This window comes from Egretta garzetta, unplaced genomic scaffold (genome assembly GCF_000687185.1).
Source record: "Egretta garzetta isolate BGI_Z169 unplaced genomic scaffold, ASM68718v1 scaffold117, whole genome shotgun sequence".
Lineage (NCBI taxonomy): Eukaryota > Metazoa > Chordata > Aves > Pelecaniformes > Ardeidae > Egretta > Egretta garzetta.
In genome coordinates this window covers 3,534,302-3,562,247 of record NW_009260479.1, presented here as the reverse complement: position 1 = coordinate 3,562,247, position 27,946 = coordinate 3,534,302, and the positions used below count along the sequence as shown (strand labels likewise).

The 27,946-nt window shown below is 40.9% G+C and overlaps 1 protein-coding gene across 1 annotated transcript in view; it reads left to right on the top strand.

Moving 5' to 3' along the window:
* The window catches only part of XYLB (xylulokinase), a 92,984-nt gene extending 70,594 nt beyond the window's left edge, over positions 1-22,390 (top strand). The window contains 4 exon segments of the mRNA XM_035899643.1: positions 8,148-8,206; positions 12,059-12,146; positions 14,372-14,466; positions 22,313-22,390. Coding sequence (XP_035755536.1) covers positions 8,148-8,206; positions 12,059-12,146; positions 14,372-14,466; positions 22,313-22,390 — 320 coding nt within the window.
* Positions 22,391-27,946: the final 5,556 nt, after the last annotated feature.

The window sequence follows — 27,946 nt, the reverse complement described above, 5'->3', positions numbered from 1 at the left end:
CAGAGGTGCTGATGTGTAAGCTCAGTACAGAACCCTCCTGAACCCTGGGGCTTCCTATGACGGGGACCACAGGACACCTGATGTCCCACCACAGGACTCTGCAGAGCATGTCTGTTGGAGTTACAGACCGTCAAAGCCGGAACGTTCTCCCAAGAAGCCAGTTTTCTAGCTCAAGGTTGTCTGTGATTTATCAGGAGTTTTTATAAACTGGCACTTTCCTACTAAATATTCGGATAGGCAAACTGAGAACATGCGGTGTCAAGATACTTCTAGGGTAGACATTTTTAACACTTTTACCAACTCTGCTCTTTTTCAGTGTGGTTTCAGTGGTGAAGACATTTCTGCTAGGCACTGGTAGTATACCAGGAGCACTAAGCATCAGTGGTTTGTGGTCTTGAAATGATGCCTTTTAATGAGTACCAGAACTTAAATGTCCTTAGCTTATTGAAAAGAAAGACAAGATGCAATTTAACTATGATCTGTAAGTGCCAACACGTAAAGGGGAAACCCAATTCTATAGTAATGTTTTAACTGGAAGGCTAAAACCACAAAGATCAAGTGACTAGAAATTTAAAGAATAAAAATCTAAATTATGGGAAAAGTGAAAATATTTAACTTTAAAGGTATTAAACATGAAACCAGCCAGTAGACTTTGAGTCCTTCAGCTGAGGTTCTGTGTCTTCTTCCGATTCCTGTAGTTTAGTGAATACAGAGCTGGTCTGGCTGGTGGGATCACTGTGTGAAGGTTGTGTGGTCTCATTTAAGCAGATGGTCCACTCTGACCCTTTACATTTTTGAAGCTCTCTGTAGGTGGGTTATTAAATAGCTGGATGTGATGGTTAGATTTCAAATACCCAGTTTGGATCTCCTCTAGATTTTGTTTTCAGACTGGTACCAGCAACTTCAGCATATTTTTTGAGAACCAGTTAATTTGTCACGCTGGTTCCAGATTTCACATCCATTTGCTGAATGACAGGAATTCTGAAGCGGAAGGTGAAGGCAGAGGTGTTGCCAGGAGTCTATGAATAATTGTGGAAGCATGAGGTAAATCAAAGCAGGTTTCTCTTTGTTATGTTAAGCCTTTAATTGCAGCCTTGGCTACTTTGTGGATGTTTGGACAACTGCTGAATAGTTTTGTGGTGATTAGTATTTTCCCCCAACACACACTAATTTTTTAGTTTCACAGTTCTTGCCATATCCAAACTTTGGGTATCAAAAGAGGAAAACTTTGAGTGGCCAAAAAATAAAAAATTAAACCTGATGTAAGCCGGTTCCGTTGGTATGTGAAACCATTTTACCTTGCTAATTCAGGAAATATATTACTTACTTTTGCTTTAAGGAATTAATTCAGAATGAAGAATTTACACCATTTAGCGACAGCAAGGGTTTATTAAATGAATTCTAGTAATAATGTCTTCAGGAGACTTTTTCCCAAATAAATTTTCAGTCTTGAACAAACAGATTTTAAGTAGTCCTTCTAATTTGTCTTCCATCACTTCCTTAAAAATTTCACAGAAATAGTTTTCTAAAGTATTAGCCTGTATCTACAAAAACCTTTGGTCTCAGTCTGCTGCTTTTTTTTTTTTCCCTCTTGCTGTAAACTCCAGTCCTGAGTTTGTGGATTTTATTTTATTTTATTTTTTTATATGTTGCCACTGGAATTTATCCCAGGCTTCATCAAAATATCTGTCAAATAGAGATCTGCATCTCCAAAAAAAAAAAAGTCACAGTGAATTGATAAGCAATTGCAGCTCTGCAGTATTTCTATAAGAAGTGCAAATATTTCAGAGGTCTTGTTGCGAACGTGTCAATGTATGTGTTATACCAGTGTTATGACTATTGATCTGCTTGTTCCCAAATGAGTCTTTACCATTCATGTACCAAAGTTTTCCTTGCTCTATAACTGCTGAAGTCAACGAAGTTGAATCGTCAGGGGGGTTGTATCTTGGGTAGATTTTGTTTCCTAGAGTATGTCTTAGGCTGTGTGTATTTTTTGGGTGATCTGCAATAATTTAAGGTGCTGTTAAGAGAGAGTTTATGTACGTGTTTTTCTATGTTTATTTTTTCTGAAATCCATCAAAAAGGGGAAGGCTTGGAGTCAAGGTTAAATTTAAAGTTCGTATCTGAAGTGAGCTAGACTGAGAGGATTTTCAGAGTTAGGAGACATGGTGTCTTTAAGCTTCAGGTTGTGAAATACAAAGTTTTGTCTTTATTGAAAGAAGGTCTTAGGAAAGCCAAATTTGGCATCCTCATGAAGAACAATTTCTGCTATTAGAAGTTGCTTGAGAACATAAGGTGACCTACACTATCAGTAGCATATGATTCTTGACCACGGATACCATTCGTACTCTGTTTTACTTAGATGTGTGTGTACATCTACTCGTTTTAGTGGTATTATTCTTGCCTTACAGCAGTGTGAGCAAGAAGAATCATGCCTGCTCTCCCCTACATCATTGTAGAGACTTTATCTATGTAAGTAGCGTAAATGTTGAGAATATTAGCCATATTTGTCATTGCTGCTGAGAAAATTGAGGCTTTTTTCCCCTGTTGAATTACAGCTTGTATGATAGTAGCTGTAGCCTTAGAGGCTGATGATCAATTCTATCCTTAAAAGTTGTTTTTCTTCCCCAGGCACTGCATTTAAAAAATAAGCATAAATTCTATGTCTGGAAAATTTCTGACATACATTTCAGCAATTGAAACCCTCAGTGAAATTAAAGCACGTTACGAAATATGAAAACTTCTTTGCTTGTAAGTAAGAAAACAGCCAACCTATATAGCAAATATTGCTTGCTTTTCTCTGTAATAAATTAGCTGATGCTTCCAAGTGAAAGTCAGAAACAAGTCTAAAAAATGGGTTTTGAATAGCTTTTATGAATTACTGTATTGTTTTTAGAATTGTAGAGGTGGCTGAATTTATTTGAATTTTTGGCTTCAAGCTTGTAACTTATGCACTTGGGCAGTTGTATTGGCCTGAATTAAAAAAAAAAAGGGGAAAAGAAAAAGAAGAGTGTGTTCCTGTTTACATGACTTTTGCCTCAATCAGGTAGCTATTGTCTAATACGCTGAAGGCTGGTTTGTGGCAGTCTTTGTTTCTGTTACAAAATACTTGGAGATGTCAGAAGGTAGAGAAACAAATGTCTTTGGACCCAGTCTTAGAACTCACAGGGATGTAAAGGGTGCTCAGTGCCTTGTAAAATTTCATATTTAAAAGGGTAGAGATAGAAGAAACCTTTTACCATAGTGGGAGTTTAATTTCACAGGCTTTATATGAATAAGAGAGATTAGCATGAATTCTGGAAGAGTTAATATGCAAGGAGGATGATTTTGGAACATTTGCTTCATAAATGGGACAAAATAATCATATAATTTTGTTTTGTTTTTTCTTGAATGAAAAGCTAGAAAATACTTTTTTTGAAATTACAGTGTTTGGAGTTAATCAGAGAAATAAAGGAGGGGCTGATACTTTTCTCTTTGCTTGCAAATTGTAAATTGCAGTTATTCGCAATCACGCTCATAGCTGGCGTGGGTTCATGTGCATAATCAGCTGCTTTTTGAATGCCTGTTCTATTGTTCTGTTTTATTTATGGATTCAGTTGTGATGAGAAAGATATTATGAAGTTGTTTGGATGAAGCCTTAGAAATGGCTTTTAGGAGTTTTGAAAATCAGCGAGTGCTTGGAGTTTGGGGCAGAAACCCGGGCTGGGTGTAGCACTGGGAATTCAGATGAATGAGTTGAAGAGTTTTCAGCCTCAAAGTGGAAGGTCAAATTCTGCTTTCAGACTTTGCAGCGCATGAGCCAGCAAAATTCTGGACTGGCACAAGCACTTTGTTACCGTCCAGTTGAAATATAGCCAGATCCAAAAGCCCTGAGGTCAGGAGTCATCCCATTGATTTCAGCATCTGGATCCGTTAGCAGCCTGATCTGACCCCACTCCTGGTGGAACAGGAGGCTGAATTTCTACCTCCAGTCTCCTTGCACAGATGATGTGGCAGCAGACTTTTGGTGCTCATTATCAGCACTAACCTTCTGATTGATGCGAGTTTGCTTATGCGATTATTTTTCTTAATAGCTATGGTTATGTGCCAAGACCATTAGAGGGGATGTCGGACTGCTCAGGAGAGACTTGCCCTGTGTTACTGGTTCCAGTCTCAGTTGCTGAATCCACTTGGACAATGCTCTCTGAGTCTGCACTTTCTAAAATCTTTTGGTTTTTTTCTCCACTTTTTGTCTTAATCTGCTTAAACTGCTTGCTTTTCTGAGAAGGCAGCAGTTCTATGTTAGTAAATGTACAGTGATGCAGGACTTCAGTCTTTTTGGGACCACTGACGATGTCTGAACACAAATAACAGTAATTTCTCTCTCCTCTCAGTGACAGATTATTTTTCCCCCCCCATGTGCCTTTCAGTGAAAGCAATATTTTGCCTGAAAACAAGAGCCAGCAGATGAACTTTAACATCACTCAATTCTTGCTGGATCTGTGTGACAGACAGAATGAAGGTTGTTGTGTGAGTAGTAACATACGTAGAGCGGACTGACTTCTCAGCCTTGAGTGGGAAAGTGCCTTATGCTCAGTCCTCCTGCATAAGTGAAATTCTTTACTCCTCCTGTCCAGTGGGAATTATTTTTTTAACTGAATTTCATTAGATCAGTTGCCATGTTCCACAGCGTAGAATAGATTTGTAGAAGATGTGCATATTGCAGGACAACACCATGCCATGTGCAGCTGCAAACGCTTTCTAGATAGCGTTAAAATTCTGTATCAGCTCTCTAAAAATCATTAATTTTTAAATAGGAAGGAAATAAACTGGTTGGTTAGGTACTATACTGGGAGCTTTTAATTAAAAGATGTTTAAATCTGATTCTCTCAACTGTCAAAGAATTGAATTCATGAATTATGTTTGCTACAGTTGTTGTGGGGTTTTGTTCTTTTGTTTTGGTTTTTTTTTTAGTAACACTGTATTTAAGTTCTTTCTGTGCACTGCCATAGGGGATAGATGGTAGCTCCTGACAGATTCAAACACAGCTGGCTCAGAACACTGCTAGTGATGGATGAATGATGTCTTTGTTAATGCCCCTGTATACATAAATGATGGGCTTGCTTGCTTTATTTATAAGATGTATCCAATTACACATCTCAGAGCAAATGTCCACCATTCAGTAAAGCACACAATATTGGTATTAAAAAGCTAATCCCTAAAATCAGTGATCAATGCATTTTCCTCACTCTCCGGAGAGAGATTTGAGACAAGAGGTAAACCTAAAATTCAGCAAATTCCAAGTTCTTTTGGGACCGACCCCTCATCTGTAAGAAGTGACTGAAACTCAACCAGGGAAGCTGTTGGCTCTGCTCTGGCCCTACACAGAGCTGCCTCTGGAAATGCGGTGCACAGGCTTCACCTAAGATCACTCTTCCACGTGGCCTGCATGGACCAGTCCCACCAGTACAGCGGGTCAGATTCTGTTGTCAGACAGTGATGGCTGAGGTTCACTAGGCTGTTACCTACTGGGATATGTTTTGGTGAAGCAAGCCATCCTAATTATTTGAAGTGGAAGAAAATGAGTGGTTTTGCACTTCATGTAGCTTCAGCCTAAGGTTTTTTTTTTAACTGTGTATCTGTGTGTGTTTGTACTCATGAGCTGATCCAATTTAGAACTTGAGATGTCCAGCCAACATTAGAAACTTCACAGGGTAAATTAAGTTAGTTCCTTTTATCAAGTAGGTTAGCTATATCCTGAAAGAATTCCTAGTATTTTGTTACAAAAGAATTAGTCGGGATTGAGATGGGTGTGCAGATAATCAGGGTGTTAAACACTTTTAGACTTGAGATCCGTTTGCCCTGTTGGTAGATATCTAACTCAACTAATAGTAGGTTAAATGCATACCCATGAGCGTTTTGTATCGAATGGCTAGTGCACAGTAAATCACTTTTCTTATGGTAACTTATATAGAAGTATCCTGAATTACAGTTATGGCATAAATTGATAATGTAGCCAAAACCTGAATCTTTGGACCTAGTAAGAAGTTAGTCTCCTGTACAGTCCTTGATTCCCAATCCAAAAGTTTTATCTGTTACGGGGCCATTGGCGTCAGCTAGAAGGCACAAATCAGCCCTACCTGGTCTATCAGTTACAGTGCCAGTGAAAGCAGGCAGCAATATATACTGACAGAGCTCTGAAACGTTTGGAAAGTTGTGAAGCAGACGCCCTAAGACCGAGCTGGCGTACAGATGGAAGTGCAAGAAGCAACTGAGCTAAGATACGTTTGCACTTTTCACGGGGGTGGTTGCTGTTTGGCTTTACTGGTGAAACACTGGAACGGGTTGCCCAGAGAGGTGGTGGAGGCCCCATCCCTGGAAACATTCAAGACCAGGTTGGACGGGGTTCTGAGCAACCTGATCTGGTTAGCAGTGTCCCTGCTCACTGCGGGGGGTTTGGCTTAGATGACCTCTAGGGGTCCCTTCTAACCCAAAATGTTCTATGATTCTATGATTCACCACTTTTATATTGTTCACCATTCTTTCCTGATGGTGATAGCCCAGCAGTTTTATTAAGCCCCTTTCCAGAGGCAGTGGAGAGTAAGCATGCCTTAGTCTTTGGTTTTAGCTGCTGTGAAGTGGAGCAAGCATGTGTTTTTCTCATTCTGTCTTGCTAGCTGTCTCTGAAATGTGGTGGTTTCATGTTTGATATGGGAGTTCTGCAAGAATTTATATTCGCAACAAGGTTTAGCAAGACAGAATTGTGACTACTAAGCAAATCATTTAGAGTTCAGTTTGGTTTCTAGGAACGGAGGCTTACTAGTTATTTTTCACTGGTTTCTGTGCTATTATGTTGTTGTGATAATCTTGGCAGGGATCTGTCACTCTGTGTTGGTATAATTGAAATTTGTTTTCCCTGAGGAATCACTCTGCTGTTTGTTTTATTTGTTTACTGACATTGACAGAGATCCTAATGGCTTTTAAAACCCAATTTGTGCATCACTGAATATCCTCCAAAGAGGAAAATAAAGTTAAATTTATCAGTAAAATAGAGTCCCCCATTGCAATGCTTTGTCTGGGTCTTAGACTCCACCTGAGCACCCAGCTGTGGGCCTGGAAATGGCATGGCAAGCTGCATCTTCTCTTTATTTCTAATTTAGTCTTCAGGGCTTTTGTCATTAAGATACTTGAAAGGGTGAATGACAAAAAGTTATTTAGGGCATCAGTATAAGCTTTTAAGATAACAAAACAATAAACACAGTAAAATTCCCCTTTTGGGGGGGCATACGTGATGGTATCGCTTATTATTGTCATAAATCAGGGTAATTAAGTGTTTAGGTTTTTAAATATACGATATCAAAGTATTTATGCATTTATTTTGTTTTAAGCCTTTGAAGATTTTCAGCCAGATCATTTGGACTGCTCACATTCATAATGCCTTGCTGAATTGTGGTTATGGATAGATGTATGGCTTGTTGCGTGCTGTGCTCCGGAGGAGCATGCACACAAATAAATGATGAGGCACAGGACAGATATTCAGGAATGTGAGAAGGAAGGGTGGGTTTTGTTAAGGGTTAAAGAATGCAGGATAATTTTTTTGAACACCTCCAAAGCTGTGAGTTTGCATTGGATGAGGATTCAGGTTTTTTTTTTAAATTTTATTGAAATTATTTAGGCCGTCTCTAATTACCTTTTGACACACTTCCTTGTCATTCAAGCATATGGGGATTGCCCAGGTTTCAGTGAACTCTGACTGTGGACATCATGAGGAGATAAGTATGGAAAATACTGCTGATTTTAAAGGTTATCTGTCAGTTTGTATATATACAGCTATGAGCCAAACCAATCTGACCTCAAACCAGAGCTGTAGTCTAATAACACTCTGCCTTTCTTATAGTTTATCTCTTTTGCAAATCTCCCTGACTTTGATAGCACTATAATAATAATAGATCTGCAATATTTATGTTGCCTTTTCTAAGGAAATGTTCTAATGTGCCTTGGCAAGGTGGGTAATTAGTCTTATCTCCTTTTTTACAGAAGGTAAATCAGCGTAACAGAGAGCGCAGACCATCTGACTCCCACCTCCTTGTTCTCATTGCTTGGCTCAATAGTGCAAATCTTGACAATATGCACTTTCAGTCTGATCTATATGTTGTATTGTATTGCAGTGCCCAGAACAAGGATTTTGGCTACTGGTGGTGCATCCCACAATAGAGAGATCTTACAGGTAAGTAGAAGATTAAATCCTTTGAACTGAACTTGCAGTACATCTGCATTTTTATTTTGATGTACTGAATCCAAATCACTGCGGCTGCACAGGAAGGCGTGGATGTAGGATTGTGAAGCTAATGCAGGTCTTTGGGGCTTTTCTTCAGGTTTAGTGTGGAAACTGTTAGCCCAATGCTAATTTTGTATTGAACTTTGAAGTTTTTTTTACAGTTGACTAATTTTATGAATGTGTATATGAAGCACTGGTGATTTCCAGGTCTCATCACTTACATCAAATCAAGCAGCAATGAAATCAAGAAGAGACTTGATACGATACCTGAGATTTTTGTAGTTTTTGTCATTCAGATCAAAGTTGGACCCTGGATTTAAACTAGAGGGGGATTTTGCTGGTGCTGAACACTGGAAAAAAAAACAAAAACCACCCCAAACAAACACAAAACCCCAAACAAACACAAAGCCCCAAATCCTGCCCTTACTGTTCTGAGTACCTGTGACTTATTAGCATTGTGTCATGTATTGGGGGAGGCTACGCTTCCATATAGCTTGTCCTCCCTCTTCCCACATTCTTCTGCTGCTGCTGTTGCTGCACATCCAGCCCTGGTTAAGATCCTTTGTCTTTTTGAGAACAGGGTACTGCATGCTCTCCATTTCTGCCCATTGAGATATGGCAAAGCCTTGCTCACGAATGGCGAGAGGCCTCTCACCTGGCTTTTGCTACCACAGAACTAGACATCTGGGTTGGGATTCATCTTGCCTGAATGCAGTCACCTGTGATGTGATGTCTGTATACGGTCTGTCAATCCTGTAATAGTCAGGGGAGATCCAGTCAGTTACAGTGTGAAGGAAACCGGATGGTGTTTTAACTTACCAAATGTAGATGTCTCCCGCTGGGTGAGCCAAAGAGCTTGCTGCCTTGACAAGCTCCCCTTTGACTAGAGGTGCAGACACGGAGGCTGGAGGCAGGTGTTTACACCAAAAGGTTCCTGTCTTCTTATTGCGCTAAGTCTTGGCACTGATATTAGTCAATGCAGGGTGAATTGTTTTCTGGAGATGCCAATCCCTTTCCATCTGCTAGAGAGAGTCTAGAGGCCAGCCTCGACCACAACCGTACTCTTTGATAATTGCGATCAGATGAAAGGAAGCTCATCTGCTCTGCGGAACCTGAGCTGGAATAAATGGAGGTTGAGGAGCAAAGAGTTCTTGCTCTCCTAAAGCATCTAAACTACATGTTTGTATAACCATTGGCTGTACAGCTGATTGGGACACAACAAATTTGGCATGTTTTGCCTGTAGATGTCACTTCTCTTCATCTGCTTTGGTTATTTTGCTTAGGAACTTGACGTTGGAAAATTAACTGATAGCTTAATTGCTTAAAACATTGGTCCCTACTGGAGTAATTCTACTAAGAATACATCAGGAAAGAAATTTGATTAATAGATGAGTTTGGTTTTAAAGCTGTATTTCCCATTTAGGTGCCAGGAGGATTTCCTTGCTGTGACATGAAGGCAGAGAACTGAATGTTCTTACAACATGTAATTCTGCAGCATACACAGCTGAAGAATTGTGGGGATGGGAGAGTGGTGGCTGTGGTGCTTGCTCTTCATGCGTAACAATACAGCTGCTTTTAAAACTCATTAGAAGCTTCTTAAAATAATATGATCAATACAGTGTCATCCACTTAATTCAGTCACTGGTTAATTGGATCCTCCTTTTTAATTTAATCAAAACCTCAGAAACCATATCAGTTGCATGAAGAATAACAGCTTCCACCCTTATCATGGTCAATTTTGGATAATTTGTTCCAGGGCTACAAAAGACTGTCATTTAATTAATCAACATTCAGTAACTCTTATATTTTACATAGCAAAGGAGGCAACTTAGGAAAATCTGTTAAAAAAATATGGTAGGGCAGCTTTCTCCATGGTTCTGGGAAGCTTTTTATAACATATGTGGTGCTTGATTAATGACCATGTGAAACATAGTGAAATATTTTTAACAGTAAAACCTCTAACAGTTTCTTTTAAAATTATTAATGAGAGACCACAGTTTCAAATGACTTATTAAATATATGAACTTTGAATTATTTCAATTTTATAATCATGTGGCACAAAAGGTAGTTGTTATTTGTAGTATTAGAGCACTTATTAGCATTTGGTATAGAGTAGATAGAGCTGCATTGTATAAGGCTCTGCAGAGATGCAAAAGAAAGAAAAGCCCTCTGTTGTCTGAAGGAATGTACAGTTCAAGCTTAAGACAAGAAATACCTGTTGGAGATGAGATGAAGGAGCAGATGGGGAATGTGCTGAAAGAATACGGTAGTGTTGGCCAGCAGGATGGGCAGTGGAGCCAGCACTCCGTGACCTTATCATTTCCAGAGGGCTTTTTAATAGATACCGTGATTAATTTTCCGTTTGTCCTCTAGCATTGAAGCTCATGTATTACTCAACGCTTGCTTGCAAGTGAAGTTAGGCAATACCAACTTGGCTGTCTTACTAGAAGAGGGTGTTTTAAGTGTAAAAGCTCAGACTTTCATTGGATTCTAGTTAGCAACCAGCCATTTTTGTTTAAAATTATGGAAATTGGTGATTTTCAAAGGTTTTGATTTGCAGATTTCCTACAAACTTTCAGAGAAAGAGGCAGAATCTTTTAGAAATGTCACATGCTATTTTTTTCTATACCATATATCGATTGGATTTCTTCGTCATCTTTTATGAAGCCCTGGGGCCCATGATCAATAGGGCTGTAAATTCCTGGATCAGGGTTGCAGATCACTAATCCAAATGGTTTGGATTCCTGGACGCTATGGCCTTATTTTTAGACTCAGTTGTATGGATGTAAATCGGGTGATACACGGTTCCCTTTGGCAAAAGTAATAAAACCCACACAAGTTAAATCTGAATTGTTACCTGCTTGCTGCATTGCTCAGCCTGAGGGATACCTGCAGTCCTAGAGGTGATGAAACCAAAATGGAAAGAGATTGTTGACAATATTTTTGGAAGAGAATTATTGAACCTCCTGTGTCCCTATCCAAATACATCTTCATTTTTCCCCTTCTGTATCTGTTTTCCTAAACCTGCACTGTGGGGAAGAGCACATGTACTCTCTGAATGCGAGATTCCTGGTGTTGATTTCAATGCAGAACGATGTGTGGTCAAGTAACTTCAGTGTCTGTTGGACACTAACAAATTTTTTGCCTGTAAAATTTTCTTTGTATTATTCAAGCCGAGTTGAGAAGTGTCTTGGTGTATCTTCGTTTCGTAGCTAAGGATCCCTTGAATACAGGAAAATTCCTGGTAGGTGTAGAGACACTGTATAAGCAGCTCCTGTGTCATTCTTCCTGCTAACCCTAATAGGATGGGAATGGTGAAGACAAGCTTAGCAGGCCTTCATACTGCTGGAGCTTTTATTTTATCAGAGTTGAGAACTGAGCAACCATGACTGGTTCCTCTCTTCTTCCTTCCCACATAAATGCAATGGAGGAAAACAGGCACCGGTTGTGGCTTCCTGAGCAGATCCTTTTCCTAATGTAAGCCTTTGGCATGGGCTGGTTGTGTGGGCTTACCAGGGAGACAGTGCTTGAACCCACATTCCTCTGAACTGGTAATAAAGAGATTTGGAGAGATATGGGACTTTGTTTCCTGGCTGCAGTTACATCTCTAACTCAGGCTTACCAATACCCTGTTGCGTGACAAGTTCAGGATCCATCGTTGCTTACGGTGCTTCTTTCCATGGGTACCCAAATGCTTGGCTGGGGTGTACAGTAGTTACTTGTTTTCCTAAGCTGTGATAGGGGATCGCGTATCCCTTGTCTTTCATGGACATGCGTAACTGATGCTTTGATGCTTCTCAGGTCCTGTCTGATGTGTTCAACGCACCGGTGTACACTATCAATACCGCCAACTCTGCTTGTTTAGGAAGTGCTTACAGAGCAATTCATGGTAAGACTGTAAGGCGATACTTCTGAGCGGTCTGGGCATTTCATTTCAGTTGGTTAATACTTGGGATTAACATTACTGAAAACGAGGGGAGAATAAAGCTGCGTGGATCTGACTGGAAGGTCACTCAGGTCAAAGAGGGTTTTTTGCTCTTAGTATGCTTGGATCAGGCCCAAGAATAAGATTTAGATTATAATTCAAGTCTGATGGCTGCTTCTCAACCAGGGATAGGGCTTAGAAAATGTTGATACTGACAGGGGAAGGTCTAGGACGTTAATGTCTTGAGCTGCTATCTCTAAGTGCCACTCTTGGAAGAATACAGCCAGAAGAATATCAACCAGCAGGCTGTAAACTGGATTGCTGAAATGGTCAAACCAAACAAAAGATCAATCCTAGCAAAGAAGATCAGAGAGGACAGGAACAACAGGACCAGTAATACTGCTGGCCAAGTAAATGTTATTAAACCTGTATGTATCTTGCAGCTTTTAAATGTCAAGATGAAGGATGTGCACAGTGTCCTGGGCTCCATGCTGGATTATGAACTTTCTCTTTTGAAAGCATACTCTTAGATTGACCAGTCATTTTGCTTGCTGTACTGCATCACTCACTGTAATGCAACAGTCCAAGTCCCAGATTTAAAGTGTTAATTTATGCATGCAGGTGTACTAATGTTAATTAATGCATGCAGGTGTATGTTAAGGGTGGGCCATCAGCCATTTCACAGTTGAATCCCAGGCAGGAAATTTTATTCATGTATGTTGAAACGGTTTGTAATATCTTACAGCTAACCAAATCAAGGAATGTGTATCAAATTCTGAAGTGCCTTACTCAGGCCAACTTTTGTTAGCCTCAGTTTTCCTGATCAGAAGCTTTGGACCTTAAGACATGGATAGCTTCTGTACAAGTTCATGTAAGATCATGCGATTGCAACAAGCATGGAAAAGATAACATCAGCCATCAGAAGAAATCAGCCAAGTTTTAATTTTAGAAGCAAATTCTGCTGTCACATTATAGCATCTGAAGGCTACATGCTCTCTTGCATTTGAAAACAGCACAGAAAATTGCACAGCTAAAACTTGAGTCGATATGTTTAATGCACACAGCGCACTCTCCTCTTTATTTCCAGAAAAGACACGAGGGTTCTGGTGAGGCAAAGGGTGCTTTTTCAGGATAGTAGAAAGAGTACTGTTGGATTATCAATGTTTCAAGGCACCATGGAACCATTTTTCCACCTTGGAGGTCCAGTTTCCAGACTGTTTTTCTCTATACTCAAACTTTGCTTACTGCTTCAGAAGCCACCAGAAGCTTCCCAGCACCTAATGCTGCAGGCAAATTCCTTGTCTGTGAATGCATGTGAAATGTGGAGCTGTCATTAAAGTTTGTGCCGTTATTTTGTATGTATGGAAGATGTGAATTCCCTCTGCCAGTTTGGCGTATGAAATCTTGAGGCTTGGTTGACAGAGTGTTTGAGTGAAGATTTCAGATGCCATGCTGATGGAGGGACTCCTTAGCTCAGGTACTCTGCCAGCCAAGCCCCAGGGGCTTGCTGTGTGTGTTTCTAAGTGGCATTTTTGATTGATGCCTTCAGTTGACTCACTCTTGGCCAGGCAAAGGAATTGAGTAAAAGTGAAGACTTGGTAATATCAATGAAATATTGATGGCAAGGGCTCCTTAATAATATTACAGCGTACATCTACAAGTAGGGTGTTGCGCAGTTAGCCTGGGGTTCTTAAGCAGGTGTAACAAGAAACAAGTGCTGCAATGCACTTGCAGAGCAAAATGCTGTAGCAGCAGAACTCCCCTATTATTCTGATTCCTTATACATAAATATATGTAATAATTTGTAGCATATTTTCTTGACAGTGTTTTCATTTCTCTTCCTTTTTTATTTAGTCACATTTTGTCCTTGAATCCCTTGCTTCTATATATTTTCACTGCTGTTTACTGTATTGTTGTAACCATAAATAATTACTGATATTGTTGAGTAGCATTTCTGCTGCTTACCTATTCTCCAGGGTACAAATTGAGCGATTGGCAAAAACTCAATCACAGAGTCCCCACTTCCCAGGCTAGCGGGTTAGAATGTAAGATCTTCTGCCATTTATCCTTCAATCCTGAATGCTGACCTGACCAGGGAAGATCAATATAATGTATTAATTTGCCAGGGAGTCAAGGCGCATCCCTCATCGTGCTTTTTGCATTGATCAGGATTGTGATTCTCATTGCAGGGCTTGTAGCTGAGACGAATGTGTCCTTGGCTGATGTCGTGAAATTAGCACCGGAGCCCAGATTGGCTGTTACACCAACTGCTGGGGCTGAGGAGGTGAGCAAGCTTGGGAATACCATCCTTCTTTTCATTTCCTGTCTGCTTCAAAATGTAGTGGCTTACAAATTCTTCTAGTAAAATAGATTAATTTAAGAAACATTTGGTTACACAATTCTTACTCCTTGTTGTAAAGATAGATTGGATTTAGGGACATCTTTGGTGTTGTAATGGTGCAATAATCTGATCATTCCACGCAGGTCTGGCAGAGTGATTTTTTCCTAACTGGGTGTGATCAGAGAGCAAAATCTGTTCCTGAAGAGAGAGAAAAAGTTATAAAATATGTTGAATTTGGATACAGGTCGGTCAGGTTGCAACTGATAATATTGACAAAACAGTCTTGTTTGAAGCAAGCAGCATGGAAAAAGGCGTGGTGATGGTGCTTTCTGGCCTCTTGGAAAACATCCCCCAAAATCCTTCCTGTCTCATCTTAAACAGTGGTCAGCAGTTGTATATCTTCACTCAGAGCTCCCAGTTGGAAAGCGTGCCAACTGGGAGGATTCAGTAGGCACATGTCTTTGGTACCGTGCCCATCCTGGGAATTTCAGTGCATCTGAGGGTGAAGTTTGTGCTTTATGGGTCCACAAAGATAAAGCAAAAGAAATAGTTGTTGTTGCTGTCTATGTGGTTCCAGCCCCTGTAAAAACAAGGAAGGAATCGTTGTCCCAGGCTCTCTAGTGCAACCCTGCACCTCTCGCTATCAGGTGCCAAAGGCCTTAGTTTATGACAGCTTCTGAAATATAGCATCCAGTAATAAATAAACAATGCAATATAGCAAGATTCCTAGGGAACACAAGTTTAAATAACCAAAGGTGAATCTAACTCTGTCTTCAGCTGTGCAGAAACTTCTTTTACGTTAACCCAGCCTTACACTCTCCATTTATGAGATTTAGATGTGCTCTAACTACAGGCAACAAGGTTTTAAAGCTTTTATTTAAACTGGGAAATTAATGATCTGCCAAAACTACTAACTCCCAGCTACATGTGTAGTGGAGCACCAGATATCATCATGAGTAATAATAGAAATGATCATGCTGTATTGTGCCTGCCAGCGTATTATTTAATTATTAACTGAGATGGAGGAGCTCAGTAATCGAATAGAAGTCCCCTTCAGAAATATTAAGACATTGAATAATTTAAACTTGATTGATCTGATCTCATTTACTCAACCTTCCCCCCTCATTTTAAAAGATAAAATAATTAACAGCAGTGGCCTGTGTCGTTTGTGTTGCGGCTGAAACCTTCTGCAGGGAATACACTTCAGGAGCAGATCCCTGGTGTCTGATTCAACCTCACGTTGCTGCCCTGTTACCCCCAAAAATGCTGTCTGCTGAAAAGCTGCCAGGCTGGCTTGTGTGGAGGTGGAGAGTGCTCAGAGACCTGCTTTTGACCCCCCAGTGCTGCTTCAGCTATAAAACTCAAGGGCAGGGAATACGGCTGTCACTCACAGGGGCCTCGCAAGAGCAGCAGGCACCTTGTACCCCTGCAGGGGCCAAGCTAACCTAACTGGAAAGATCAGTGGGGAATTCATTTACCTCTTTCTATTTTACTGTCTGCATAAAATGGCCTGGAAGCTAAAAGAGTTAATTATCTCCCTCTCCATACTTTTTGCCTTTTCCACTTGGTTAGACCTGGCTCTCATAGCACGTCTTTTTATTGGTTTTAAATGATGTACAGCAGTGAGTTACTGCCCCAGCAGATAGGAGTGAATGATAGAGAAGGTAGTGGCCAAACAGTATGTGAAGGAATAACCGCTCCTGCACTTCAGCTTAGCTTGCCAGCTTCATTCCATTAAAAGCAGCTCCTTGCAATTATGTATTCCACACCATTTTTTTTTTTCTTCCTGTCTTGTAATTTTACAGTTGATGGTGGATTCCCTGGCTAGTTTCATGGCTGTGAAACTGCAGAAAGCCAGAGGGCCTGTCAGTAATACAGTGTGTTAGCATGAACAGTGCAGTAAAAATTCATAATGTGATGAGTCAGTTTGATTCTGTTTTTTACAGAGCTGCATCTCCCTGTCCACCCAGTTTCATTCTGTTGAGGTTAGAGGCTTTCACTTAAATGACGGTTCTTTTTATAAACTTCAAAGTCATCCTGAGGTTAAGTTCTGTCTCACTGAGGAATGCTTCTTAAAGAGTCTGGCTAACCAATGTGAAATTCCCCGGACCACTTCCCTACATTTTTTGGATGGCTACAGCTAAATCTTGGCAGGCTGGAGAAAAACCAGGTCATAACACAGCAATCTGCTCTGGCTTCGTCCTTTCTTCCTGGTGTAGGTCGGAGGCAACATGTGTTAGATCATTGGAGGGAGGAAAACCTCTTACAGACAGAGGTCAAACAACAGTTTGATGTGGCTTCATTGCCAAGGCTTATGCACACAGTAGGACTTTCCAGGAACCAAAAATGCAAAAAATATTTCTTGGGTTGCTGAAGGGTCATTTGTGATACTGAGTGTGATTTCAAAAAGGAAAAGCAGGGCACACAAAACAGCTCTTCTGGTTCAGTTAAGCTGATGGGCAGGTAAAATAGAGTAAAGTCACAAGATGGGAGATGTAGAGCTTGTGATGAGTGATGAGTTAATAGTTAATGGAAACTGAGGTCCCGTAAGTTCCAATTTGTCTGGCAAAAAGGTGACTTTATCCTGCAGCAGACCATCCTGCCTGGAAGAGACCACTTCAGAGAGAGTGAATCCCTCTCTGTGGCTGTGACCCTAAGTCTCTTAGTTGAATCTGATTTCACAGTGTATTTGCAGGGTGTGGGGGCTCACCCAACTTGAGCTTGTTTCTAATTCTGTCCAGACCCAAAGAGGTCATAAGGTATTCTGGTGGTAACAGTCATGGTGATAGTCTTTGGTCACTTACTCAACCAGGCTAGCTGAAGTCAGTCATCTGTGGGTTAACCTGATGAATCCTTCTCCCCTGCTTTCAGAATAGCAAAAATTAAAAGAGTCATCTCACATCTTTGGAGCCTCCTCTCTCCCTCAAGGAAAAAGATTAATCAGAACCACTAAGCATGACAGAAATAACCAGAAGATTCTAGAGCAATAAATATATGTTAACAGACAGACAGAATCCATTATTCCGGCATTAGAATTCAGCTCTATTTTAGTAATCTATTAAAACAGAGATGGTTGGCTAGTTGGTTAATTAAGCAAAAAAGCATGAGAGAGAACATGATTATCTGGAGTTGATCACTTGTGTTTATACAAGCCGCGTGCCTATGATGTACTGTCAGATTTATTGTTATATCGTCTTTTAGAAGGTGCAGCGTAGTTCACTACCTCTGGATGTGTAATTTTTGATTGCATTATTGACTCTACTGAGATGTATTAATCCTGCAAAAATTCAAGAAGGAAAAATGTAGACCTAACGGGTTTTCTTGACTTTGGTGAATTGCCTTGTAAGTAGGTGGATTTATAGAAGTGACTCTATTACCCAGGAAGGTTATAATGACCTATTTATTGATTTAAAATAATGATATTTTTGTTGAGTTAGGTTTTGGATGGGGGAGATTGTTTTGTAGAATTGGTTTAGGTTGGTAATTTAGTGCAAAGTAAGTAATAATAATACAACCATAAAACTATAATAGGTATTGATGGGAGTTTGATTAAGGTGATTTGTGTAGCCAATAATTTTTTTAACCTATTAAACTGATTAAGATAGGCTTGCAGAATGAATATTGGAAATAAACACAGTGACAGTTTGAGGTGTGGTTCCTTGGAGGAGTCTTCAGAGTATTTCAGGACACTGTCATATTCTTCCTGCTTTGAGTATTCTTTCTGTGTTAAGAAAGGTGAACAACCTGGTGTAAAAATAAAACATCTGTATCTCTTAATTTCTTAAGCAAATCTCTTTGAGTAATATGAGTTTGTTTTGTTTTTTTTTTAAAAAAAAAAAAAGGAACCTATCAAAAGTAGCAAGTATTTGTGAGAGACTGATTAATTTTAATCGATTCAGGGTAGATTAAATGTACTTGGGTAGATTAAAATTAGATAATCATCAGCATCATCTTTGTAATTCGTAAATTTTGAATTGCTCCAATCATTGGTTAACATAGCGTTGCAGGAGATAGAAGGATCCATGTGGATTGTCACTTGTGGTAATAATTTGTAGCTGGTTTTGCTTTGGGTGGGCGGCAGACATTGTCCAAAGAAGCAGTAAAAGCCCTGCTGAGTTCATAGGCTGGTACTATGGTGAGATACAGTCTGAGGATGACATATTTGATTTGGACTAGAGAGCAAGGTAACGTTTATTTGAATGCATTTTCCAGGGAGGGCAGGTTAAGTTATTCTCTGTTATAATGCAATATTTATCATTAGCGTTTCCTTAGTTATTTGTGGGACTGTCGGAGTGTGGCCAGAGTGTCCCAGGAGAGAAGTTTAGGGTTTGTAAATGAAGCCATCAGAGTACAGCTAATGTTGTTGAGTAGGACTATAGAGATAAGCAGGAGAAAAGGCCGTAATGTAGCAAGGACAATTAAATTATGGACAATAATAAGGTTCATGTTGTGATACATGTAATTATTTTTGTTTAATATCATGGTCTGATATATTAGGTTTGAGGCTATGACAGAGACGGAATTTATGTCCTTGAGTTTTTATGCATCATTGAGAGTTCTTTATTCCCTTTGGACCTCAATTATAAAAATAAATCTATATAATTGCCTCAGGAAAAAGGCTCCTGGAATCACTTAGGAGGAGTTGCCCGAGGTTCTGCAGAGGCGGTTCAGTCGCAGTGGACATGGAGAAGCATCTTTCAGAGACACAACTGTGTGTGTGCTCAGGCCATGGTCTCAGTCGGTGCAGTTTGGCTTTTCTTCTCCCTACTCCATGGGAGCTGCACTTCTTTGTCCCCAAACTTCAGCTGGTGTCAAGCTAGTATGTAAAATACTGCTTGTGAAAAGCTTGTAGTACCGCTGTGCTTATCAACCGTGATGTTCTGGTGGTATTTCAGCCAAATTCGCCAAGGAAGAGGAATTTAAAACTTTGGCTTAGCCCTCTGAACCGCACTGCTTTTTCCCCTAAATGAACAGGAATAGAGTATGAGGAATATTCTTAATTTTTTGTTTGCATCTTTTTTAAGATGGTCCGTAATGCAGCATTCATTTACTCTAGTGGCTGGGAAGCTTATTGCAAATGCCTGAATCTTCTCAGTTATCAAGCCAAGTGCTTAAGTCCAATAAACAGGGAAAGAAACTGTATCAGTAAATGTGGTTGTTCATTTATTTTGACGCATTTTAATTTATAGTGAGGCATTAACAATAATACTTCCCAGCCTCCTAGTAAATGCACTGTTGTGATTTCTTACCAGCACAGCTCTGTTGTGCTGAAATCTTTGTTGAGAAGTGTGTCGGGTTTATCAAATTCACAGAATAGCCAAGTAAGAAATAGCGAGGCTTGATGATAGATGCTTCAGTGAATAAAGGAGCTGGTTTTGTTTGACATACTCATACAGCCACAGTTGCCTGCTCAGTATTTTGTTTACTCTGATGTTGCATATTTAGCAGAAATGGGAGCAATAATATTCTTTGGGAACATGAAAAGAATAAATATGTATACCTACTTCACTGAGCCCCCAAGGCCCTTATATAGTTAGTTAAAAATACCATGCTGAGTCATGTGGCATTTCATAATAGTGGTGCATTTTATTTTCTAACCCCATAAATCTGCATAAATCCATAAATCTCCATGGATCTCAGTATCGCTGTCCTGTGGAGGAGTTGGGGCACGTACATGTTAAATGACTTGCCCGGGGCCACTGAATGAGTCCGTTGTAGAGGCAGGAGTGAGGAGGTTTCTCTGTTTTAATCCGTGTAAGTTTAAGACACTGTAAGCTTCAGTTAAGCACTGTGAGGTAGGTTTAAAAACTCTCCTGACGAGGCTTTGGCTACCGAACAGTCTCTTTCCATTTGCTGTAGGTGTTCCTTCTCTTCTTCCCATCGATACGTTGAATCTGTTGAATAAATGTACTTTAACTTCTGTAACGTGGTGGGTAAAAGGGAGGAGTTGATCGTAACAGGTTGCTTCTGCAGAGTTTGTCCATTAAGTTGCTCTCACCTGACATCGTGGAAGGTAGTAGTGGGAACGAAGAGATAAGTCCAGGTTTCACTGTTCAGACTGAAACTGTTGTTCAGGAAGAAAGAAACACAGAAACTGGATATTTTGCTTAGAAATGAAACACAAGAACAAAACACGCTAATTCTTTATTTCCTGGATGAGAAAACTGCATGCTCTTGATACGTGTTTCTTTTTTCATCTGAGAAAGTGTGACTGTTGGAGACACTGAAGCTACTGCAGGACGGTACATAGTACTGTGCAAGAACAACCCTATCTCTTCCTTTGGCCTCATGGTTTACACCTGAAACTTCTTCCTTCTGAATTTTTCATGCATATGCAGTTGTTGGCTGTGGCTCTTATCTGGAAAAGGATAAAATGCATTTAAATGTTGGATCTCACTTATTGATGAAAGCAGTAATTCAGTTTACTGGGTATGATTCATTATGGCTCTATAACCTCTCTGAACCTGGTGCCAGAAGCGAGACTGCCCTGATTATGAATAACATCCGTGCAGAGGGCTTGTAGACCAGACTGGCGGCCCCTAGGATTCATTGCAGCAGGGATATGACCTTACGGCATCCTCCTAAGGACTGCTCGAGCCTGAACCAGGCCCCATGCTGGCTCCTGGCAGTTCCTTCTTTGTGCTTGAGCCAGCAAATGAGTGAAGCTGTCCTGGTATGGCTTGTCAAACTCCTGATTTTATTAGATGGAGAGTTAAAACCAGAAAGAGGACATAAGGAAGAAGGTGCAAGATCTAGATGAAGTACAGTTTTGGGTTGGAGCCAGCAGTAGGGCTGAGCTCTGTTCAGGGTTTCTGCTGCGTAACCTGGTCACATACAAGGAGCTCATCTTCTGCAATATGGCCTGAGATTAATTTGAAGCAAAGGGGAAAAAAAAAAGTAATGAATTAAACAAATCCCAACATGGATCTTGCCCATATCCAAAAGCATAGGGTGTGTTTGAATCTGGGGTTTTGAATACATTAGAGTCTTGATTCTTCTTTTTACAGTTGTAACAACTCTGGATCTAAATATTCCTGGGGAATTCTAGCTAGGGAAATACAAATAAGCTACTCAGATACTCGGTGTAGTTGTGGAAAGAAGTTGGGTCTCCGTTTGTCCTCCTGGGCCTAGGATCAGGGAGCGAGGAGCCTGCCCATGGAGCAGACTGTAGATGGGAAGAGTCGTGGCTGTGAAAGATGTGAAGGCGAGAAGAAGCTCAAATAGATACCGGGAGTATCAGAGGGGCAGGAGAGGGAGTGTGAAGTGTATTTTAGAAGGTCCTGGTCAGCATATTGGCCAAGGAGGACTTTTCTGAGGGTGGTGCTTGACTGTGCTTGGGGGTGGCAGTGTGCTTATTGGCAAGGCAGAGGAGGAGGGGACAGAGGCATTGATCCGTCCTGAGGTAGTGGAGGGAGGCAAGGACAGGAGTTCTGCCTGGGTGATTAGGACAGCTATTACCGAGGGGGCATGTCAGACTGGGAGAGGTGACTTTAGCAGAGCTGCTTCCTCTGGAGGTAATGACTTCTGCTTATAGCAAGAACGCAGTCAAAATAAGAACAACCTGTGCGTGTCATAAAATTAAGCCGTAAAGGAGATGGTAAAAAGGACTGTGACATTTGAAGAAGGAAGACTGCAGTATTTTCTTGAGCAGATTGCGGAAAAAAACCCAAACTTTCAGGTACTTACAAAGATGCTGCATTTCTCAGGTCTGAAGATGTTTTTTAACTGCAGTATGATTTAAAAATCTAATTTCTCAACCTAGACATATTTATTTCTTTTTCCTTTTTAGCTCTATCGTCCACTTCTGAAAAGATACACTGAGCTTGAACAGGTTATCTACAACCCAACCTCTTGTCTTGCGAAATAGAAGCAAACAAAATTTATAAGTTGGCTGAAGAGTGGACTCCCAAGGAGAAGATCAGAAAAGATTTGCTCAGAATTTATTGGAGTTGTTTAAATCATTTTGTTCCTTTTTGTAGACAAATAATTTTTAAATGTCTCTGTTTGAGTGTGTTGGTGGAAAAAATTACACTGTGATTGAAAACCTGATTAAAAAAGCATCATGTTGCTCTGTGTGCTCGTGACTTCAATTTTTCCTGGGTACTTTTCAGCTCGTCCTTGCTGGTTTGGAATAGCTGGATGACACATGAATTGCTCTACCCATCTCTATCAGCTTTGATTCCATGTGTTTAGCATGACGGCCTCCCTGCGTACCTATCTAGCACAGTATCTTAATTCCACAGCTCCTCCTGCTTAAATCTTTTGAAACTATCTTTCTGTACATCTGTAACTTGTTGGTGTTTATGTCTCTGCCTACATGAAACCAACAGAAAGCATAAGAATGCTGACTTAATCCCATCTTTCTTTAATATGTGGGGATTTGTGGTGTGAAGGCTGATTAAAGTCTTTAAAGACTCCCTGGAATCCTCAGAGAAGGGGAATTCTTGTCACATGATTCTATGGAAAGTCTTGTGTGATAAAGCATGATGTGGTTGCATCTTATAAATTGTGGAAAGCACAGAGGCCTTACGTGATACAGACACCATTGCACAATGTTTTACTTGACATCAGTTTTGTAAAAAAGAAAATAAGGGAACAAACATGGGAAGTTGTACACATTTCCTTTCTGTTTTGAGAAGCAGAGTCGAGTTTATCTGCATGCTGGTTTGGGGTTATACTGTTTTCCTTTCCTCCTTCAGGTGTCATGGCTACGAAATTCTTTGTGAGTGTGACTGCAGAAGTAGGTCTCTGCTCCCAACAAGGCATGAAGGTCACTGTTTTTTTATACCATCAGTATCCCGTTTCTTTCTTGGAGATCCTGAGCAGAACTAGTCTTGCTCTTCAATGGCTTTAGTCCAGATTAAGTAGACTCTGGCTGAGAAAATGTTAGAGAAAATACAAGCCAGGAGATCTTTCTACAGAGACACTTGAAAGTCGCAGAATTTGAATGAACATCCTAAATCACCCTGTGCAAGCGGGAACACTTTACTGCGCCATTCTGCAGTGCTGAGATGTTTCCCTTAGGATAAAATTTCTTTTGGGAATAAAGTCAACTCATTTAATGAAAGTGATGAAGCCTTTCTTCACTTCTTGTAGAAGTTGTAGTGTGCCTAGGGAGTAAGCCAGGGAATTGTAGTGAGTGGAGGATCTCTACTGAGCATTTGCGAGCTGGATTATATCCCTGCAGGAGGTGGGTGACTCAAATCCGTATTCTTCATGTGATGGTAGCCAAGGAGCTCTCTCCCTGTCCCTGCTGCATCTCTGTGGTGAGGGTGGGACCCCCTTGCCATGACTTTCCTCTGGAGTGGCAGGGGAATGGGCACATTCCTTGTTTGCTCTCCCTTTTCTATTTAAGTGCTTCATCTCAGAGTATGAACAGTGCCTTTTTTTTTTTTTCACAACCGAATAATTACAACTTCTCTTGATATTAGCATGATTACTCAGGAAGGTCAAGAATTACATTTCCTAGTTTCTGTAGCAGGCTTCTTTTAAGCAATTGCTTTAAAAGGTGGCATTACAAATATCCATCTCTCTCTTTTATGTGCTCATTACTCTGGGCCCCAAGGAACAGCGCTAAAACGTGTAATACTTCTCACAGGTCTCCACAATCAGCAGTTGCTTCGTCATTGAGCAAGGCTGTAGAGGCACAGAAGAATACATTACTGCAAGTTAAACAATGCCTGCTCGTTTAAGCAGCATTACCATCATCATTAGTCTGTAGTTCTGCCTGGTTACTGGTTTGACATCAAGGTTAACCACACAGGGAGGGGATTCGGAGAGGTGTTTTAGCTTTGTGCAGTTTTAGTGACAATTTCTTGAGTAGCTCATTTGGCTTATCAGAGTGAGAACACTGATGTTTCTTGTAGCTTTGTGGCTTTATTTGCCTGTGAAATCACAAAATAGCAAGGGTTGGAAGGGACCTCCAGAGATCATCTTGGGAGATGGGAGACTTGGGGTCAATTTCTTAGCTGAAGAAGGTTAAAGCTTACGCTTCCCAGCTCATAACAATGTTCATGTTAGAACATTTCTAGGTAATATATGGGCTCCTAACAAAGCGTTATGTGGTGCTAGTAGGATGTCGTCTGGATGGTTTAACTAATTTCTGGACCTGCGCTCTTCTCTGGGTAGGGAGAAGGAAACACTTCTCTGTTGGGTGGGGTTGGGGCTCTCGGATGTGTCCCATGTTAGCGTTAAAATGTTGTTTCCTCGGGGTAGCTGATGGACCATGCTTGCTGCAGGAGTCCTTGAGCAAAGACTCAGATGGAAGGCTCTGAAGGGCCAGGAGTTGAGCACCACTGAATTACAGTATTGCTGTGGTGATGGGTTTATTAGGGCTGGCCTCTGAGGAATGGTGTCTGGAGTATAAGAATTTATAGACAAGCTCTATTTTTTCCAGCTCACCAAAGCTGCACATGTTCACTGACTAGTGTCAGACAGAATAAGACTCAATAAATCTCCCTGTAGAAAGGCCCTTTGAATAAATGCTGCTGTAAGACTTCCATCACTCTCTTCTTTTTGTCTTTCCAGGAATGCACATCAGCCTGCCAAGGAACCACAGGCTTCTTGCTCTCACAAGCACAGGGATGGAAGGATCTGGTGCCCTCTGGTTTCCAAAATCACATGGTTTTTTGCCAGCTTGTCTACCTTATGTTATTCTGCTTGTCTGGAGTAGAGAGGTTACTGACTTAATTAACATCTTAGCTCACAGAAATCTAAAGGCAAGCCAATGTCTTCTACATCAATGTATTTGATGGAGGTTGATTCTCTCCCTCCCCCATAAGTGACCTCATTGTTCTTCAAGGTGAGCAACATGGCATCCCCATCTTGTCTAGACAAAAGGTTAGCTTCTGTGTTTAAAGACCTGCTGAGCTATTCCCAGTCTAGACTAATCTGCTGGAAAATTGATCTCATCTCCTGGAAAACCTCCTTGATTGCCGCAAGGAGGTGGTTCATCGCTGTCTGACCTGCAGCTCCTGTCCTGCAAGAGCGAAGCCACTTCAGGTTGGAGGTGGGTCATGGAGTTGTATGAAAAAATCCAAGCAGCTTCCTTAGCTCGATGGCCCTGTGCCCTCGCCAGTCAATCAGGATTCACCCACAAGCTCTTGCTGTACCATGACCCAAAGACAAACAGTTTTCTTTGCAGCCTGAAGTCGTTAAAGTCTTTTTGTGATGCAGCTGGAAACAAACAGGAAAAGGTGTTTGCTTTTTCTTAAGGGATCAGTCTGAGCGAGCTGGAGCTCTGATTGAATAAGTAATGTACTGAAAAAAGTCTATGCTCTGTCGGTGCTTTAATAAGTAATTGAGCTGAATACCGCCGCGTGTGATCCCAGTGGGACCTTTTTGTTTTTCAGCTTGCTTTTCCTTTGGAGTTGCGGCTACCACCACAGATCACAGAGCAGAGCAGAGAGGGATATGTATCTAAACCACAAAAAGCCAAAGCAGAACTTTCAACAAATCATTTGTTTTATCCATATTTCTATTACCTTGGTCCCCAGGCTGCTGCGTGCAGGTTAGGGGGTGGGGGAAGAAAAAAGTAACATTTTAGAGAACTAAACTGTCTGCTGTCAGTGCTTGTGATGAATACAGGGCCAAGTTATAACCGCTTCCCTAGCAGAAAGGTGGATTTTTCTTCTCCCCAGCTGCTGACTTTTCATGTAACCTTTAGGATTTTCATTTTGGTGAGATCTCTACTCTCTGTTAAAATTGGGTTGAAATTGGCAAACAAGTTAAAAATATGGCTAAGGATGATTAGAAGGTAGGTGACCATTCCATCAGATACCAGGGGATAGACATCAGATACCAGGGGCTTGCTATCCCATGAGGAGCGTTTCCTTAAGCTTCTCTGAAGGTGACCGCAGTCCTGATTCCACGTGGCTTGAAATTTTAGTACGGTCTTTTATGCTTGTGCTAATTGGGTACCAAATCATATCTGCACCAAAGGATCTTCTGTTGTTATTACTTTGCACTCGTTTTGTGCAGGTCAAAATCACAATGTGATGTGCAAGGCAGAAGAACTTGGGATGAACTTTTTTGGTAACCACTTTTTTTTGAGCATGGCTCTGAAGTGTGTGAGTAGGACATCTTAGACTGGGATATTCAGAGCAGTTACAGCCCCTGCTCACTTCTGTGCTTAGCTACAGCCTAGGTCAAGCCTCTTTGGTTAAGCCTGTTCAAGTGGCTTAGCTTTCAGATATCAAAGCTTATGTTACCAGAATGTAAGATTTTTAGATGAATTTTTTTTCTCTAGAACCTTTTTTCCCTCTCCTGCAGCAGGTACGACCTTTTCTTGTACATGTTTTACCTTGTTAGCTCTTTCCAATTCTGTGGGATGCTAAGAGCTTCTCTTACGTGATGCTTTCCCGAGTTAACTTGTCTCCTGCTCATTTTGCTTTACTTGTTCTCCTCCTCTGTTGCTTCTTAAAGTTGGCCTTGGCAAACAGAATGATACTCCTACAGTGATCCCAGGCTTCTGGGAATGCCTCAACCGTTGTGGAAACTCCTAGATTTCGTTCAGTGTTCTTGAAGCCCATACCCTGAGGGGTGAGGGTGAAGGAGCAGCTATCACTGCTTATGGATGCTGCTATCATCTCTGATTTCAGTCTTTACTAAGTTGCCTCATCCATTGATGTGTCAGCCTGCCCATTAGAACAACTGGGGATGGTATTAATTTCATAAGAAGTTTCTTGCTCTAAGCTCTTTAGGTGACAGGTATTCGTGATACGTTCTTTGTTAAGATGCTGTGATTAGCTCTGCTTTTATTCGGTATATTGTGCCTTAGTACTCTGTAATGCATCCACCTGGTGATTGTTTCTCTTCTAGCATCTCATCAGCCAAACAGAAGTCTTTGGTCACTCAGGTGTGGGATTCATCAGACCAGTATAGATGTCTGTGTCTGCTCTCATACGGGCTCCTTTTATAATCAAAGGCGAGGACCACAAGGGAGAACAGTGTCTGGCTGTTGTTTGTCTTACCTCATGGCAGATGTCTGCAACAGATCAGGTGATTTGTCTACTGCTCGAGCCATTTCTCCCCGCTGAGTAGAAAAAGCCAATTTTTTGTCTTGTGCCAAAACTCCTGAAGACTAGTTTGAAAACTGGTCTCAACTTTGGAGACAAGATTTGTCCCCCGTTACCATTGTACAACTAGAAAGCTTTCTTGTTCCAAGACTGCTGTGTTTCTACTGTCAAATCCATGAGATTGACCTCCCCAAGTCTCCTCAGCCAGTCCTCTCCGTACACCTGCATGGATGTAGCCAGCAGACGTAGGGCAGGAGCTTTGTTACTTACATTCTTGCTTTTTGTCCTTTTGTTGCATGCCCTTGCTTGTGTTTATCCCTTCGAGCTGGACGCTTTCAGGCGTTTGTGTTATGCCTGCGAGCTCAGTACCCCGGTTCGGTAAAAGGCAGCTCCCTTAAGATTTAGGC